The sequence below is a fragment of the Galeopterus variegatus genome, unplaced genomic scaffold (assembly GCF_000696425.1).
Source record: "Galeopterus variegatus unplaced genomic scaffold, G_variegatus-3.0.2 Scaffold615, whole genome shotgun sequence".
NCBI classification, from domain to species: domain Eukaryota; kingdom Metazoa; phylum Chordata; class Mammalia; order Dermoptera; family Cynocephalidae; genus Galeopterus; species Galeopterus variegatus.
The window spans coordinates 568,525-586,638 of NW_007726726.1; the positions used below are offsets into that span (position 1 = coordinate 568,525).

Consider the following 18,114-nt stretch of genomic DNA (forward strand, 5'->3'; position numbering starts at 1 on the left):
CAAAGTCACACCTCAGAACACCACAGGGAATGTCTGCACGGGGTATGTGTCCCCGTTTATTGAGCTCAAGTACCCTCGGCATTGGGCAGGGACCACCCAGGCCTGCTCCCGGCTTTGCAGGGCTCCGCAGTGGAGCTGGGGGCATCCGGACGGGTGGCCTCAGCTCAGGGTCCAAGCCGGGAGCAGAGCTGGGATGGCGAAGAGCGCAGGTCCGGGCCCGAGGTGGCAGGACCCTCTGGAGAGGGCCTCTGCGATGACAGAGTAACTCAGACCGCCCACGGCGATCCGCCCCGCCCCCGGCCCAGGCCCCCAGCCCACCTCGGGAGTCGAGGTCCAGGACGAAGTAGCCGTTGGGCACGCCACCGCGGAGCCCCAGCCCCAGGCTGTCCAGGGCCTCCTGCGGCTGCCAGGAGACCCAGTCGCGCACCGGGCTGTTCTCCTCCTCTGCCTTCAGGCCCGCCAGGTGCGGTCCCAGAAGATTCTGCACCTCGGCCACGGTCAGCCGCTGCCAGAGCCCCGGGCAGCCGTCAGGGTCCCCAGCCCCTGCTCCCCAGAGGCTGCTTGGCCCTCCAGACTTTGGGGATCTCGAGCCGGTTGGCCCTGGCTCGACTGAGGCCCCTCCAGAGACCCCGCCCCTTCCCATGGCCCCGCCCTCCCGAGGACTTGCTCTCATCCCAACTCATCCCCATCTAGTGGCCCCGCCCACGCCCGAGGCACCGCCCCTTCGCGAGGCCCCGCCCCCATCCCGGACCCTCCCTCCAGACCCTCCCTTCGACCCCGTACCACCACGGCGTCTTTCCGCAGAGTCTTGAACGTGGCTATATCCATGTTCACGTTCTGCTCACTGAGAGCCTGCAGGTCCTCCGTGGGGGCCCCACCTACCCGCAGGGAGAGGGCCCCACGCGTGAGACTTCACAACACACCCCAGGCCCGCCCTCTGACCACTGGCTACAAGAAGCCCATTGCTTTACAGGGTCCCTTCCTCCTAAGGAATTCCTGGGCCTTGGGATTACCTGGCCGCCGTCTGACCCGCAGCCTCAGTCTCCACACAGTTGGAGGGGTGAGGGGCGGGTGACCGCCCAGGCGCAATGGCAGTGGGCAGCCCAGCGAGGTGAGGACCTGGCAGCACCAGGGGTGTGGGGGGCGGTGTCTGCGTCTCTCCCTTGCTGTGCCCACCCTGGCCGTGTGCTCCCGGCTTACCCAGAAAGTACTTGACCTTCATAAAGTACTCCTGCCCGCTCATGTTCTGGAAGGTGAAGTGGGCCTTGGGGTAGAGGAGGTCCAGCTGCCGTGGGCTACATGCGTCCAGGTCCTGGGGCCCGACCGCCCTGGGGGGCAGCGCAGGGCCACGCAGTGAGCACAGAGCACAGCATGCCCACCTTGCCCAGGAGAGCCCGGGACTCACCAAAGGACACTGGGTTTCACGAAGTCCAGCTGCGTGGGGCTGAGGAAGCACAGGTACATGGGGCGGAAGGTGGCCAGGGCGTCCAGGGTGTCCTTGTCCAGCTGGCCCCTTCCTGCCACATAGCGGGCAATCAGGGCAGCCACCTGTGAGAGGAGGCCACTGAGCTGCCTTGGGGCAGGTAGAGAGTATCTGCCTATCGGCCCATGCAACCTCGTGCTGTTTCCCCCCTCAGGCCTGCACAACCTCATTCCATGTGACCTCTCCCAGGCAGGTGGTCACCTGAGCGTCCATTTTTCTCCCCTTGCTGACTCTGATCAGGTCTTTCACCATCTCCAGGGATGTCACATTCCATTTGTAGATGTCCTCGGGTCTCATCCTGAGAAAGAAGTAGCTCAGGCGCTGGATCAGGGACTCGGGGTAGCCTTGGGGGTAGATCTGCAGGGGGAAGTGACCATGAGGGCTGAAGCCACTCCCCGGGCGAGGGTGACAGGAAGACTCAGGCAAGGCAGGCATGCGGGAGCCATGTGGCGAGCTACCTCATCCAATTTGCGCTTAAAAAGGTCAAGCTGCTGGTAGGTGAAGGGCATCATGTTTACACGGTCCATCTGGGTGGCCAGCAGGGCCCCGTGCACACAGGCCTCCATCTCCCACTCCTCGTACAAGACCAACTCCACATCCACCAGGCGGACCTCCCGCCCTGGGGGGCAGGCACCCTCTGCAGGGGCAGGCAGGGGTCAGGGGCCAGCCTTCTCCTTTCAACCTTTTCCTCACCTTGAAGAATGAGTTACCCTCTCTGTGCCTCAGTTTACCCACTGGCAAGATGGGGCAATTCTGTTTACTCTGCCATCAAGGTTCACAGGCAGGGGCTGGTGAGACCCTACAATGCTAATCCACCCACCCCCCAAGTGTCCTGCCCCAGCCTGATGCCTGACGGGGCAGGGTGCAGGGCACAGGGCTCACTCTTTGTGTCTCGCCGGAGCCTCGGGAGGACGACAGTCCTCTGCTCAGGCCACTGCCAGTATGGATCCCGGTAGGTGCGTTGCAACCAGGCGGTCATGACACCCTGAGGATGGAGCAGGGCCATGGCTGAGCCTCCATGGGCCAGGCGTCCGCAGACCAGACAGGCTGGGGGGTGGGGTCTCACCTTTGGGATGCTGTGGATGACAGTCTGGTCCAACAGAGGCAGCAGACCCTGCAGAGCTTCCAGGGTGGAGACTGACCACCTTGATGGGGGACTGTCCAGATACAGGGGGCCCAGCTCAGGGACCCCCAAATGCAGCCCCAGACAGAGAGGGCAGGAGACAGAGCCAGGGCCAGGTGCTGTCCCTGGAGAGGTGCTGGGAGGACTCTGCAGTGGGGCATTGGCAGGGGTTGCAGCAGGGGACGCTGGCCCTGGGCCATGCAGCACAGCCGTGGATGCGCTCACATGTACCAGCCCGAACACACCTTCAAGGTCCCAGACACCTCCACTCACCCATACGGGGGTCCTCCGCCCTGCAGAGCCACCCTGGCTGCCTCCTGCTGATCCTGGTCCAGGGGTCCAGAGCAGCCCGCCAGCCGGGGTAGGAGGGCTTCCGCCGAGTGGGCCACGAAGTGCCCAGGCAGGTCACAAGCCAGGCCTCCCAGAGCCTGCACATCAGCCTTGCTCACCCGAGACCCCCGCACGCCCTGCATACATGGCCGGCCTCAGCGCCTTTGCAGGGACAACTGAGCCCCCTCCTGCTGTGCTGCACCCACCAGCCCCAGCCCATACCAGGCAGGCCAGAGCTGCGGGCAGCAGCCGCTGCCGCTCCGGAGCCCTCTGTGGCAGCACGTCCACGTTGGCCTTACTGACGCGGGAGAAGAAATGGGCACAGGCCTGGGGCCCTGGGAATGCAGCCGGGCTGTGGAGAGAGGGTGCTGGGGGCAGGCCATGCCTGATGCTGCATGGCCCTGTGCCAGAGCTGGCCTGGCTGGGCCACCACAGCTCCCACTTTGGCTTCAGGTGCAGGTGGGGGCAGGGGGGTGCAGTGCCTACTCAAGGAACAGCAGCATGTCCAGCGGGAAGGTGTCCAGGTCCTCAGGGACTCGGTGCTCAGAAAGGCGGCGTGCCAGACAGCGCAGCTGCCAGGAGACCAGACGTCCAGCATGGAACATTCTGGACACTGCCCCCCTCCAGGATGGGCCAGGGCCTCCCTGGTTGATCCCCACCCCCACCCCACTCTGCATACACTGTCCCACAGCCCTGCCAACACGGAGCCTGGGGTGGTAGATGTCCCTCCGCCTCCAGGGCCATCCAAGGAAGACATGCGCTTGGCTGCCCCCTCCCCCACCTATCATACTTTTACTGGTTCTCCATTTGGGGACAGAGCCTTGAAGCCTAGCCTCGGGGCTCCAGAAGGGGACCCCAGAAACTGGGCCTCAACACAGCTGTGATGGCCAGGTCATTTCAGACTTGGTCTCAGAGAACTGGACCCCAATGGATACGGGTACCCTAGTGGTCAGCTTAGGTGGCCAGAGGAGCTCTGGAAGGACGGACTTGTGGTGAAGATGCATGTGGGCACCAGGGACCAGCCTGCCGACTCCCTAGCGGGGAAGGGGCCCGAGTATGCCCCACCCACCCCGGCCCAAGGACCACACAGGGACTAACCTGATCTGCATGGAGCGTGACATTCTTCTTCCCCAGGGCAATGGCCAGCTCTTGGACACGCTCTGCACTCAGGTCTGACACTATCACACACGTGAAGCCAAGGAGGAGGCCTGGGGAGAGGCTGGGGAGGGCCGGGACGTGCACTGGAGATGGCACCACCAGTGCCCATACCCCCCGCAATGCCCTTTAAGACCCTGGTGCTCCCAGGGGACTTCCCCCAGGGCCAGGTGACACCCTCAAGGATCAGGGATGCTGTCCTCTGGAGGGGACAGAGGCTCCACCCAGCCCTAAGCCCAGCCAGGCAGGGACACAGGAGTGAAATGATCCCACCTGGGTGTCCCCAGGACCTTCCCAAGAGGCAGATCTGAGGAGGAGAAAAAGCAGGAGGGGGGCATTGGGAGGGCAAGCACAGCAGGCTTGGGGCGCCTGGCCAGGCACAGTCAACGAGGCCCCCAAGCACGTGGACTTGAAGGCAGCGGAGATCCTGAACCCACCTGGCAAAGTCAGACACGTTGGCCACGGCTTGGTCAAGGGACTCAGCCTCCTGCTCCTGGGGACACAACGCCTGCTGACCACGGCGACTGTGACCAGCTCCCCCAGAGCTGGAGCTGCTCGGGCTCAGCTGCACCTTGGGCTCAGCTACTTCAAGGCCCAGGTACTCCAGGGTACAGGTACTCCCTGAGTCCAGCTGTTTCTGGGGCCTCGCTACAGTCTGGGCTCTGCTACTCTCTGGGCCTGGCTGCTCCAGGCGACCAGCCTTATCTCAGATCCAGTTACACCTTTGCAAGGGGACCTTTGAAACTGGCACACACAGCTTCCCAGGTATGTGTGTGTATGAAAGAGAGAACACAACCAGCATCCCCCACCCCCATGCAGGGCTGAGACCCCCACCCAGGACCAGAAAACTGTCCCCTGTCTCCCCACAGGGGCCCTTACCGGTCCTGTCTCTGCAGCCTGGGCCCTCCAAAGTTGCATCCACTCTGCAGGGGGAGAGGGCACAGGCTTGAAGGATGGCCTGGGGACTTATGGATGTGCTTTGGCAAAGCCTGGCCTCGCCCTGGCCCCCAGCCCTGTGCACACCCCACAGAGCATGGAAGCAGAGAGTTAAGGCCCTTGCACCCCTTGACGTCATAGCCCACCCTCCCCCCAGGCACAGTTGTCTGCACCCCACCAGGGAGCCAGGCCTCCCACATGTTCCTCCTGAGACGCAGCTGCTCTGGGCGGTGGGATGCCCATCCCACGACATCCCCACTATGGCCTGAGCCCCCATCACTCCCTGGCCCAGGTTCCAACCCCACCTGGGGTGCTGGACACAATCATCTCTGGGGGCAGAGAGGTGATTGATGGCCTGCTGGACTCAGGGCGCCTGCCCACAGCTGTGGAGAAGGCCTGAGTAGAGCTTTCCCAAGGTCCTGACCCCCTAAGGACCCAGGCTACCCTCCACCCCAGTCCATCAGTCCCACCCTTTGCAGCAGCCCACCCCCACACTCACCAAGGACGAGGAGGGACAGCAGTAGGTTGCTGTGGGTGGCGGTCGCACAGGACCCCAGAGTGGATGGAGCCATTAGCAAGGCCATAGTCTGTGAGGAACAGTGACTCTGATGCCCCTGTCACTTGGGCAGGACAGGACCCATTCACCCACCCCAACTCCTTGCCCCCATCCCAGGCCAGTATGGGACCTTGTGAGGCCCAGGAGGGCTCCCAGGTCGAAGCTTCACAGGCACCTGCCGCACGCACGTCTGTGCCACGGCCCTGCTCTCCAGGCCTGCCCCCTCCGGGAAGCGGCTGCAGGGAGGCAGGTTGGGTCTGAGTCAGCCCAACCCCCAACTATGAGAGCCCAGTGTCAGTCAACCAGGGCCCATCCCCTCCCCGCACCAGCAGGGCAGGGTGGTAAGAGTTTAGAGCAAGGAGACAGAGCCACCTACCCCTGCGGTTGGCCTCAGTTTCCACCTGCAGGTGCCTGGGCTTTGTGCACCCAGGGCCCTCCAGGGGATAACGCCCAAAGTGGGGAGGGCAACACAGGTCCATGCCCCTCCCCTCTGCCAGGCCTGGGCGCAGCACAGCCTCTCTGGCCCCATTCTCAAGTGTAAACATGGGTGGGGCAGTGGGTGGGTGGGTGGACAACTTGGGGGGATCCCTTTGTGCTCTCTGGGATGGGGCTTGGGAGCCAGTATGGGGTGGGGAAGTGGGTGGGGAGCCCCTCCCTGGAGAAGAATCATCCTCCTGGGATAGGGGTGGGGCCTGAAGACCAAGCCTCCTTCTGTGCTCACCCCCCAGGGTGGCTGAGAGGAGTGGAGCCCCCTCCAAACCTTGGCCCAGGCCTGTGTGGGTCTCTCCCACAGCTCGAAAACAAGGGGCACCTCACTTTCACATTTCAGCTGCCCCTGTCGTCAGGGCAGAGAGCCCCACCAGGAGCCCCGCCGGGCCAGCTCAGCAGTCAGGGGAATGTCTTGGGGAGCCGTAAACCTTCCAGGTGACTTCCTCTCCCTCCTCCCCAGGTACCAGAAGAGGAGGGGAGGCTCCTGCAGCTTTGAACATCTTGAGAAGGTAGAAAAAACCCAGACCCCAGACCAGAACATGGGTCCAAGCACAACCCACAGGGATGCAATCCATTTTGGCCCAGTCCTGGGTGCATGTATTTATGTGTGAAACAGAAACAAAATCTCCAGATCGCCTATCCTGCCTTGTCTCTGAAAATGCTGGTCTGATGGGCACTGGTGGGGGCCGCACATGACAGGTGCCAGGGATCGGCCCATCTCTCCTCCTGTGTCCTCCGTGACCAGTGTTCACCAGGTCATCCACTGCTCATTAACCACCTGCACACTTGCTGAGCACCTACCATATGCTGGGCACGTGCTAGAGTCGGAGAGACTCAGCCCTGTCTGGAACCCTGGGGGTGGGGCCTGGCCACAGAAAGAGCCAGCCCTGTCCCGCCCTGCTACCAGGTGACAGCCATCCCCCTTAATTCCCCAGGTGAAGTGCGAGGTGGAAGAGGCTGGGGCTGTGCTGGAGGAATGGCCAGATCCTCCCCTGCCCGAGGGTCATGAGCTCTAGCCCCCAGCAGGGGCAAGGCTACAGGACACTGCTGAGGCTCTCTCCTGGCCCACCTGCCTCACCCACCTGCAGAATCTCCCAGCCCAGACCAGACTGGCCCCCAAGTGACAGAAAATGAAGTCAGACCACATTCCCTGCCAACCGCAGGCCTCTCTGGTGAGGTCAGGCAGAGGAGCTTAGTTAGGGATGGGTCTTCAACACAGGGTCATCTAGCCTGCCCGAAGCACAGGGATACCGTGTGGCCAGCCCAGGTCACACAGCATGTCAGGAGCTGGGGGGTGGAAATGAGCTCTGAGAGCAGGAGAGGGCACCCATGAAGAGCAGGGGCTGCTTGGTTTGGGGCTGGCCAGGGCCCCCTCCCCTAGCAGATCCCCATATAACCTCAGCCTGACCCCTGCTCCCAGCCAGAGCAGGTTTGACCGGAGGTGCCCAGAAGTGCTGTTGGGGTGTCCCTGCCCTCACGTCCCCTAGACAAGCCCACACACAAACATTGGTGTATGCATGACCCCGGGCCTTGACCCCAGGAGTCACCCATCACGGACCAGGCTACAGTCAGCCCCTCATGGGCCTGAACACTGAGCTCAGTCCCAGGAGATGCAGTTCCTGGGAAAATTCCCCATACCCCTGTTTTGAGAGCCCCCAGCTAAATTGGGGTCCCAGCACTGAGCAGCTGGCAACCTATCCTAACGGGAAACAAAGGGGAGCTGGACGTGGTGCTCACCGTGCACCTTTCATGGGTACCTCTTTTACCTGGGGATGGCTAATACCTCATTGTCCCACCCACGATCAGGGGTCCCTCACACAGAAAATTTATTTACCTGCCTGACGGTTGCTGTGGTGCTGGGAGCCAGACCTTGTGTCCTCCCCCCATCTCCACATCCCGGGGAAACCCAGCCTGGGGCAGCCCCCAATTCAGATGAAAGCGCGAAGTCAATACACTGCCACAATAGGGACTATGTTCAAAGATTTCTACTTACAGATCCTGGGCAGGGAGGGCCGAGCTCTGTCCCGGGTCACACAAAGCAAGAATGACATGCCAGGCAACTAGCAGTGCACACGAGAGAACAGAGTGTGGTCACTCTAAGCTCATGGGCAAAGGCATAGATGGCCCTTTAAAAGAAGCAGCAGGAAACCAGGGAGCCCAGTCCCCAAGGCCAGAGAGATGCCTCAAGTTCTTATCTGGAGCCTTCGGGTGTGGTGCTCGAATGCCTAGGCAGCTGCCTTTGCTGTGCCATTCTCGTACACCCCCTGGACCCCTTAGGTCTGAGTGGCCTTTGCAGGGCCCTGCCCATGGGATTCTGATGTGTCAGGGTGATCCGCCAAACCTGAGCCTCCTCTGCCTCAGTTTACTCAATTGGAAAGTGGGGTGGTGAAGAGGCCAGGCAACCTCACCCTGGGGCTGTCAAGGGAAACAAATGAGTCTGTGCCTGGGGCAGCTGGGAACAGTGGCTGCTCATGCCGCAGGAATGTGTGGGTGGAGACCCTGTGGAGGAGCCTCAGAGGGGCACCACGCCAGACCTGGGCCGCTGTGAGGGAGGAGGGGCCCAGAGGGAGTGGAGAGCTGACCTTGGCCTTCCCCTGGGTGGGTGTGGGTGGGAGCGCCAGCCCCAGGTTCTGTGGGACCTGACTCTCCTGTTTCCCAGGTGGTGAAACTGCAGAAGTAGAGTGGACAAGATCACATGACAAGGTAACTTTGTCATCTCCCTGCTGGACGGTCTCCTCAGGCCACTCCACCCATCCCAGGCCAGCAGGTTCTGGATGGTAGTCACACAGCCAGGATGTGACTCCTAGGAGCATCAGCCATAACCGTGGTTTCTTTCAAATAACCTCCTGACTCACATGGTGTGCTGTGGACAACACCACGGCCGTTAAGTGATGGGGTAAGGGCTATGAGAACACACAGCCCAGGGGAGGGAAATTCAACCCTAGACCAGGCCTGCTCCAGCAAGCACATGGCACTGCCCCTCCATGATGGCAGGGCGACTGGAGTCCACCCACCCCAGGCACTGGCTTGTCTCCTGGAAGAGAGGTGGGGACCATCTTCCCAGTGCATCTGTGCTGGCTGCACACTGCCCCAGGGATGGCAGAGTTTTTCTTCCTGACCTTGGGCCACAGCCGGGGGGCATGACCTTGAAGCCAAAAGTCCAGGGCAGCTCCTTCACTTCCTCTCCAAGCCTTCCAGTAATTTTGAGAGCACTAATTCCCAGTGTGGAATCTGTCTCTGCTTTTAATACCTGCAAAGGTTTCTGTTTGCTAAGCTAAGTATATAAAGCTGCCTGTCTCTGATCGCCTGTTTCCATGGAGTGGGATTTCTATTATATGCTGTGGAACCCAACCCTAGTTAACACAGGATTCAGCAAGGCTCCCAAGTGCCAGAATGAACTTACAAAAGTCAATGGAGGGGTGAGTGCCTTTTTAAAAATCCCTTCCATAGAAAACAACTGAAAACTTTTGGACAAAATATATGAAAGCAATTACCTAGGTGCTCTGGGGAGTGAAAAAAGTCTGAAGATTATGGAGAGGAATTGATACTTAAGGGAAGATACCAGCATGGAGTGAGTGTCCCTTTCATGTGGTGGCCTTGCCCTGAAGGTAGGCAAGGGGGAGGCTGCAGTGGCATGAAGTGGCTCACACCCCAACAGAATCCTACCAAATTTCTGGCTGAAGGAAGCCAAACAAGGATCCCAGAATAACCAGAGACCAGAGAATGAGTGGAGAGCTCTAGAAAGCAGAGAGCTGGAGACTTCAAGTCTCTGGCTGCCCCCTGAACCAGGCATGTGCAGGGGAAACTGTCTGCAGCTTCAGCCAAATATTAAAAACTGGCTGATATCAGAGCCTGTGCCCACCACAGGAGTGGCAAAGTTCACAGCTGGCCAAGTTAAATGCCTGTAAAAACAAAAGCATCAATGGTCTTCATGAGAATATAACAGGATGCAGCATCTATGCCCCATAACTGTCACAATGTTCAGGATATAACCCCACAGTACATGGCATACGGAGAGCCAGGAATTGTGACCCATTCAAAAGGGAAAAGACAAACAACTGAAGCCACTTCTAAGATGAGTCAGACACTGGGATGATCAGACAAAGATTTTAAAGCAGCTGTTAGAACTATGCTCAATGAGGTAGTGGGAAAAGGTTGACCATGGATGAAAATGTAGAAAAAATAGAAAACATTTCAAAAGAGTGAAACAGACCAGCCTTACAAGAAATGCTGAAGGGAGTCCTACATCTGGAAACAAAAGGATGATAACTACAATCAAGAAGATGCAAAAGGATAAAACTCACTGATAAAGCAGCTACACAGATGGGAAACAGAAATGAATCAAACCTTATCACTACAAAAAAAAAAAAGAAAAAGAAAAAAGAAAAACCTACCAAACTACAATGATAAGCAGTAAGAGAGGAAGAAATGAACAAAAGGTATAAAAATATTCAGAAAATAATCAACAAAATGGCAGCAGTAAGTCTACACCAATCAATAATAACCTTAATGTAAATGAACTAAATTTTCCAATTAAAAGACATAGACTGGATGAATAGATTTTTTTAAAAAGACCCAAGGGCCGGCCCGTGGCTCACTTGGGAGAGTGCGGTGCTGATAACACCAAGGCCACGGGTTCGGATCCCATATAGGGATGGCTGGTTCGCTCATTGGCTGAGCGTGGTGCTGACAACACCAAGTCAAGGGTTAAGATCCCCTTACCGGTCATCTTTTAAAAAAATAAAAATAAAAAAATAAAAAATAAAATAAAAAGACCCAAATATATGCTGCCTATGAGAAACTCACTTACCTGTAAAGACACATATAGACTGAAAGCAAAGAAATGGGGGGAAATTTTTTTCATACAAATGGAAACCAAAAGTGAGCAGGAGTAACTATACTTACATCAGATAAAACAGACTTTAAGTCAAAAATCATAGAAAGAGGGCCGGCCCAGTGGCACACTGCTACAGTGCGCCGCTTGGGAAGCGCAGCGGCGCTCCCGCCGAGGGTTTGGATCCCATATACAGACCGGCCGCTCACTGGCTGAGCGAGGTGTGGGAGCAACACCGTGGGTTGCGATCCCGTTGCCAGTCCCAGTCCGGTACGGGCGCGACACTGAGGGTTGCGATCCGTTGCCGGTCACGAAAAAAGACAAAAAGGAAAAAAAAATCATAGAAAGGGACAAAGAAGGTCATTATATAAAGTAAAGGGATCAATTTAGCAAGAGGATATAACAATTGTAAATATATATGCACCAAACATCAGAGACCAAGATGTATAAAGCAAAATATTACTAGATCTAAAGGGAAAGATAGACTCTAATACAATAATAGTTAGGGCCTTCAACACCCCATTCTCAATATTGGACAGATCATCCAGCCAGAATATCAACAAAGGAACATTTGATTTAAACTGCACTATAGACCAAATGGACCTTACAGACATTTATAGAACGTTTTATCCAACAGCTACATGATACACATTCTTCTCATTAGCAAATGGAATATTCTCCAGTACTGACCATATGTTAGGTCACAAAATAAGTCTCAATAAATTTTTAAAAATTGAAATCACATGAAATATCTTCTCTGACCACAATGGAATAAAACTAGAAATCAATAGCAAGAGGAACTTTTGAAAATGTACAAATACAGGGAGAATAAGCAGTATGCTTCTGAATGACCAATGGGTCAAAGAAGAAATTAAGAAGGAAAATTTTTGAAACAAATGAAAGCAGAAAATACAACATACCAAAACCTATGGGATACAGCCAAAGCAGTACTAAGAGGAACATTTATAACAATAAAATGCCTACATCAAAAAAGTAGAAAGATTTCAAGTAAACAACCTAATGATGCATTTCAAGGAACTATTAATGCAAGAACAAACCAAACCCAAAATCAGTAAAAGGAAAGAAATAATAAAGATCAGACCAGAAATAATTAATTAATTGGTTTTTTGTGGCTAGCTGGTATGGGGATCCAAACTCCAGAGTAGAAATAAGTGAAATTAAGATTAAAAATATATACACATAAAAGATCTACAAAACAAAATACTGGGTATTCATCCAAAGGGAAGGAAATCAGTGTATCAAAAAGACATTTGCACTCCCATGTTCATTGCAGCACTATTCACAACAGCCAAGATATGGAATCAACCTAAGTGTCCATCAAGAGATGAATGGATAAAGAAAATGTATATATACACAATGGAATACTATTTAGGCATAGAAAATAATGAAATCCTGCCATTCACAGTAACATGGATGAGTTTGGAAGATATTGTGTTAAGCAAAGTCAGCCAGGAACAGAAAAATACCATGTTCCCACTCATATGTGAAAACTATAAAAATTGATCTCATAGAAGTAGAGAGTAGAATGGTAATCACCAGAAGCTGGAAAGAGGGATGGGGTAATAGTGAGAGGTTGTTAATGGATACAAAATACCAGCTAGATAGGAGGAATTAGACTAGTATTCTATAGCACTGTAGTGTGACTGTAATTAACAATTTATTGTATACTTTCAATTAGCTAGAAGAGAAGATTTTGAATGTTCCCATCATAAAGAAACAATAAATGTTTGAGGTAATGGAAAAAGAATCAGTGGTTGCCAGGGTTTCAGGAGAGAAGGGAGAGGAAGAGGGATGAACAGGTAAAGCACAGAGGATGTTTATGGCAGTGAAACTCCTTTGTATGATACTGCAATGCTGAACACATGACATTATGCATTTGGTAAAGCTCATAGAACTGTACAACACAAAGAGGGAACCCTAATGTAAAATTGAGTAATAATAATATATCAATTTTGATTCATAACTGTAACAAATGTACACACTAATGTAACAGGAACCCTCAGGAGAGTGCAGTGCTGATAACACCAAGGCTATGGGTTCAGATCCCATATAGGAAAAAATGTGTATGGGGGCAGGATATGGGGACTATCTGGACTTCCTGCTCAATTTCTCTGTAAACCTAAAATCTCTATAAAATTTTTAAAAATAAAAAGATTATAAAATAGGAAACCTTAGAAATAAAAGTGTAAAACGTGAAATAATTACTGGATGGGCTTAATAACAAAATGGAGATGACAGAAGAAAGAGTCAGTGAATCTAAAGATCAATAGAAATTATCCAATTTGTAGAAGAAAGAGACACAAGATTGAAAAACTGAAAAGACTCAGCAATCTATGGGTAAGATCAAAAGGTGAACACACAGGTAACAGAGTCCCCAAAAAAGATGAGAAAGAGAATGGAACAGAGAAAACTATTTGAAAAACAATGGCCTGAAAACTCCAAATTGGGTACAAAACATGAATTTATAGGTTCAAGAATTTCAACAAATTCTAAACAGAATAAATACAAAGAAATCATACCTAGGGAAATAAATTCAATCATATTAATAATTACATTAAATGTTAATGGTGAGAACAAGGAGAGCATTATTTTCTGTAAAGTTCCAGATAGTAAATATTTTAAGACTTGTGGGGCAAAATCGAGGACATTATGTAGCTACTTTTTTAACAAAGTGGGAAACAAATGTCCACACTTCTTATTGATGAAATTCAAAATATAATTGAGTACAATTTTCGTGATACAGGTCTACTCATGAGAAGAATGGAATTATTTGAGGGGATGATAACATTTAGCCTAATTGAGATTACAGTTATTGTTTTCAAAATCAGTCACAAATTTTTTTTTTTTTTTTTAAAGATGACCGGTAAGGGGATCTGAACCCTTGGCTTGGTGTTGTCAGCACCACGCTCTCGCGAGTGAGCCACGGGCCGGCCCCATCAGTCACAAATATTAATCTGTTAATGCTGATCTGTAATAAGAGTTTAAGTATTTTATCTCTGAAAATGTCTTTTTGTGCAGATAGGTAACTCAAAGCACTGATAAGAATCCATGACAGCACAGTTTTAGTTGGGCATATTCATCACTCAGGAGGCACTTAGAGAATATTGTCGGATTCTTCTCTGGATATCTGCCTTTCACATGTCATTATGTGGCAGATTGATAGCTTCCAATTCAGGGTTAGGTGGAAGCTCCTCAAGCACACAGTTACACGGATTTTGAAAAGAGGAAATGGCCGTTACACTTGCATCAGGGGACTACAGTTTGAGCTCAAAAGACACTCCCACGGCGGAAGTGTGTGGGAAAGGAGAGTTCACCTCTTCCTTTAACTTTGACAGTGCAGGACATACATAAAGCACATTACTTGTGATTCAAATAACATTTGTTGTTGAAATGATGACATGGAACATTTTGCATATAAGTGCTGTTCCGCCTTGTGATTTCAGGCTGAGTTCATTAAGAAACTTTATCAAGTTGGAAGAAAAAGTTAAATTCCAAAGCCATTCAATGTTCAATAATACAGAATAAAGGAGGTTCTTCTTGTTCCAAAAAATGTCAATCTGATCCTGATTTTAAAAATCACAGTGAAGGGCCAGCCCATGGCTCACTTGGCAGAGTGCGGTGCTGATAACACCAAGGCCATGGGTTCGGATCCTATATAGGGATGGCCGGTTAGCTCAGTGGGTGAGAGTGGTGCTGACAACACCAAGTCAAGGGTTAAGATCCCCTTACCGGTCATCTTTTAAAAAAAATAAAAAAATAAAAAATAAATAAAAATCACAGTGAAGGGCCGGCTTGTGGCTCACTCGGGAGAGTGTAGTGCTGATAACACCAAGGCTATGGGTTCAGATCCCATATAGGGATGGCCGGTTAGCTCACTGGGTGAGCGTGGTGCTGACAACACCAAGTCAAGGGTTAAGATCCCCTTACTGGTCATCTTTTTATAAAAAAAATAAAAATCACAGTTAAACATCACCACTGTTAAGCTACTGAACTGCTCTGTGGCAGGGCAAGTCAGGCTACTCGATTTCCACTTCTGACAAAAATCCTGAAAACTGGTGGTGGTTGTACACACAGCATCAAACGAAGACCACGGTGGACTCTGCTTGTTCAATAAACACATGAGCGATGCAAGTATTTCCCACCGAGTACTCGCTGAGGAATGCAGTGGAAAACCAGGGCCTTAAATACTTCACGTTTCAGGCCAGCCTGTGGCTCACTCGGGAGAGTGCGGTTCTGATAACACCAAGGCCCCAGGTTCGGATCCTATATAGGGATGGCCAGTTGGCTCACTGGGTGAGCGTGGTGCTGACAACAACAAGTCAAGGGTTGAGATCCCCTTACCGGTCATCTTTAAAAAAAAAAAAAAAAAAACACTTCACGTTTCCACAAGCTTTGTAAACATGCCCACCTGAGCCCTTTCCTCCTCCACACACAGATTCCTCTTCAGCGTCTACTGAGTTAGTTTTCTCAACTTTGGGAATATTCTCTCCTGTGGTTGTTCCCTGCAGACTATGCGCAGAGGCTTATTCTTCAGTCACTTCCAGCTCGGCATTGAGGCATTAGCTCCTTGAATAAACAGCAACTGAGCAGCATCAGTAAAGTGTCGATTCAAGAGCCGAGGAAAACAACATCAAATCATTCACCCTGTTTTTCAATTGACTGTTGATACTGCACCCAACATCCTTAACTCAGAACAGCCATTCTTACTGAAAGTCTGATAGAATTAGATTTATCTTCTCTGGACATACTTCTGCAGCTGCTGCAATCAGGTACAACTAGATGAGCATACAGCAGGCTCCCATGAACATTCCCCCCCTGTCACCACTGCCTTTTCCACCTGGCCCTGCATCAGGAATGTTGGCTGCCAGCATCTGCCCCCAGGACATTGTTGGCCTTTTCACTCTCTGAGTGCACACAAACAACTTTGGGGTTGTTTACTCTGCACATTACAAAAAATAAAAATAGCCAAATCTATTCCTCATCAGGGTACCTTCAATCACGTCGAAGAAGTTGTATAAATTGTCACTTCCGGCTTTGCTTTGATTTCCAGTATGGACACATTTAGCACCAATCCGTTCATCCCATGGAGGCTTCTCGAGGAGGCTACAGCCCACAGCAAGATCCACATTTTCAGAGGGCAGGTGCTGTGCTCTGGGCTTAGATGTTGGCTTCTGCTCTGATCTCTCTAAATGTCATCCCCTGTCCGGGGCCAAAGAGCCCAGTCATAGCCTGCCCAGGGTCATGAAGCCCTACCAATAGCCCTCTGGCACTAAAGATATAAATGCTGTGACCTTTCTGTCCTTTTCTCCTTCTTACTGCTTGCACAGCCCTAGGCGTAGATCACCACTGCATTGCTTTAGAAAGCTGAGAGGGGCCGGCCCGGTGGCGCACTGGATAAGTGCGCCGCTTGGGAAGCGCGGCGGCGCTCCCGCCCGAGGGTTCGGATCCCACATGCAGACCGGTTCCCACTCACTGGCTGAGCGAGGCACGGGGGCAACACTGAGGGTTGCAATCCCGTTGCCAGTCTCCGGTCTGGTACGGGGGCAACACTGAGGGTTGCGATCCGTTGCCGGACATGGAAAAAGACAGAAGACAAAAAAAAAAAAAAGAAAGCTGAGAAATGTTCCATTTCCCCAGAACGATTTGCCCTGTGGCTTTTCCCAGAAAACATCTGCATACTTCCTTATCTGCTGATTCCCTCCTGCTGGCTATATAAGCTGTGACCTTCTGGCTAATAAACGAGACTTGATCAGAATACTGTCTTGTCTCCATTTCTCGTATCTCTTGTCCCATCCAATTCCCACTCCTCCCTCCAGGGTCTGTGTTGAATATCCTGTGGGTCGGGACAATCCCCCAATGTGGGCAAAACAGAAAAGAGGACCAGAGTCCCCAGCCTGGAGCCTGGAGCATACCAGTCACTGGGTCTCTGCTCTGGGTTGCCTCTTCCAGGAAGCCTTCCATGGTTGGCCCCATCTTCCTGACTCTGGGAGGCCAGTGCCATGATGCCAGGCCAGAGCAGGACATCCTGCAGATTGAGAGCCACAGAAGATGGCATTTTATCCCTATTTTATAGAGGAGGACACTGAGGTCCAGAGAGGTCAAATGACTGGCCAAAGGTCACATAAGAACTGGCCTTCTGGCTTTGGCAAAGGAGTATGGGCACGGCTCTGGGGTCAAGCATCCCAGGGGTCAAGTGCTGGCCCAGCCGATGCCTGGGTGGGCAGGGTCTGGAAGCTCAGTCTCCAGTTCTGCAACACGGGCATCAGCACACAGGGCAGCATCCACCCTTGCAGCAGCTGTGACACTGGCATACAAAAGGCCCCATCAGGGGGCTGCAATGATGGAGTGTGGGGAGAGACCTGGGCTCTGCCCCACAGACCTGTCCTCTCTGTAGAATGGTCCTGCACATACCTCCCAGAGGAGAACCACACTGCACAGAGGGCCTGGCCATGGCCAGGTGTTGAAGTGACCCTTCCTCGTGTCAAAAGTGCTCCAGCCACCATTGTAGGGTGGGCGTGGGTAGCCTGACCCATGGACCTGGGGCAAGGACAGGAAGGGTGCCTGCTCACTGGGGCCAGCACACCCAGGGTTTTGGGGTTGTAGGCCCCCTGGTGCATGTCCCAGGGCCAGGGGTGGGGGTTGCTGGAGTATCCAAGGTGCTTCATGCTGCCTCCTAGGGCCCATGCCTGGCTACCTCCTGGTGAACCAATTCCAACAGGTGGCTTGCCAGCCCCTGGACAGAGGCTGGAACTTGCTGTGTGACGTTGGGCCCTGATATTGATCACAGTAATTCCTGCCCGGACGACCCAAGCCCCCTGCTCCCTAGAAAGGTAGGTCAAGCTGCCACATTCCCCCAACACCTGTCATGGCCTGCCCTACCTACTCCCCTGACCAGCAGCAGCTCAGAGGTGAAAGAACGACAGGACCCGGGCTGACAGTTCACCAGAGAAGTTCCGCTTTATTTGAGGGTGAAGCATACATTTATAGAGAGCTGAGTTCCAGGAGAGGGTGGTTAGTACGCAGGGTGGTGGCTGATTGGTCGGAAGGGCGGGTGATGATTTTGATAGGCCATACTTTGGCACCGGCGGGAATGTTACGACCCGGAAGAGAAGCCAGAAAGGCACCATGTTTTAGGGAATGTCTCCTTTGGGGTTTTATAGGGCCCTACATTCCTCCCTTTTTCCTCT

The 18,114-nt window shown here is 53.0% G+C and overlaps 1 protein-coding gene across 1 annotated transcript; it reads right to left on the reverse strand.

The window, feature by feature from the left end:
• Positions 1-28: 28 nt before the first annotated feature.
• On the reverse strand, positions 29-17,592 carry LOC103588780 (mesothelin-like). The gene is made up of 17 exons (XM_008570583.1): positions 17,497-17,592; positions 16,840-16,952; positions 5,714-5,819; positions 4,529-4,773; positions 4,035-4,155; positions 3,423-3,508; positions 3,159-3,288; positions 2,880-3,073; positions 2,550-2,640; positions 2,366-2,468; positions 1,942-2,120; positions 1,685-1,840; positions 1,406-1,548; positions 1,201-1,328; positions 784-878; positions 319-505; positions 29-248 (listed from the first exon to the last, which is right to left on the reverse strand). The coding sequence occupies exons 1-17, from the start codon at positions 17,590-17,592 to the stop codon at positions 160-162; spliced, it is 2,262 nt and encodes a 753-aa protein (XP_008568805.1). The 3' UTR covers positions 29-159.
• Between the last annotated feature and the right edge of the window lie 522 nt (positions 17,593-18,114).

What these genes read in the sequence shown, in the direction of transcription:
- LOC103588780 (XM_008570583.1), bottom strand. Translation starts at nt 17,592, where the DNA reads ATGAAGCACCTTGGATACTCCAGCAACCCCCACCCCTGGCCCTGGGAC. An exon ending in CCGCAGCTCTGGCCTGCCTG is followed by an intron (nt 3,074 to 3,158) that starts GTATGGGCTGGG and finishes CCATGTATGCAG; the next exon opens with GGCGTGCGGGGGTCTCGGGT. An exon ending in GCTCCGGCGAGACACAAAGA is followed by an intron (nt 2,121 to 2,365) that starts GTGAGCCCTGTG and finishes CTGCCCCTGCAG; the next exon opens with AGGGTGCCTGCCCCCCAGGG.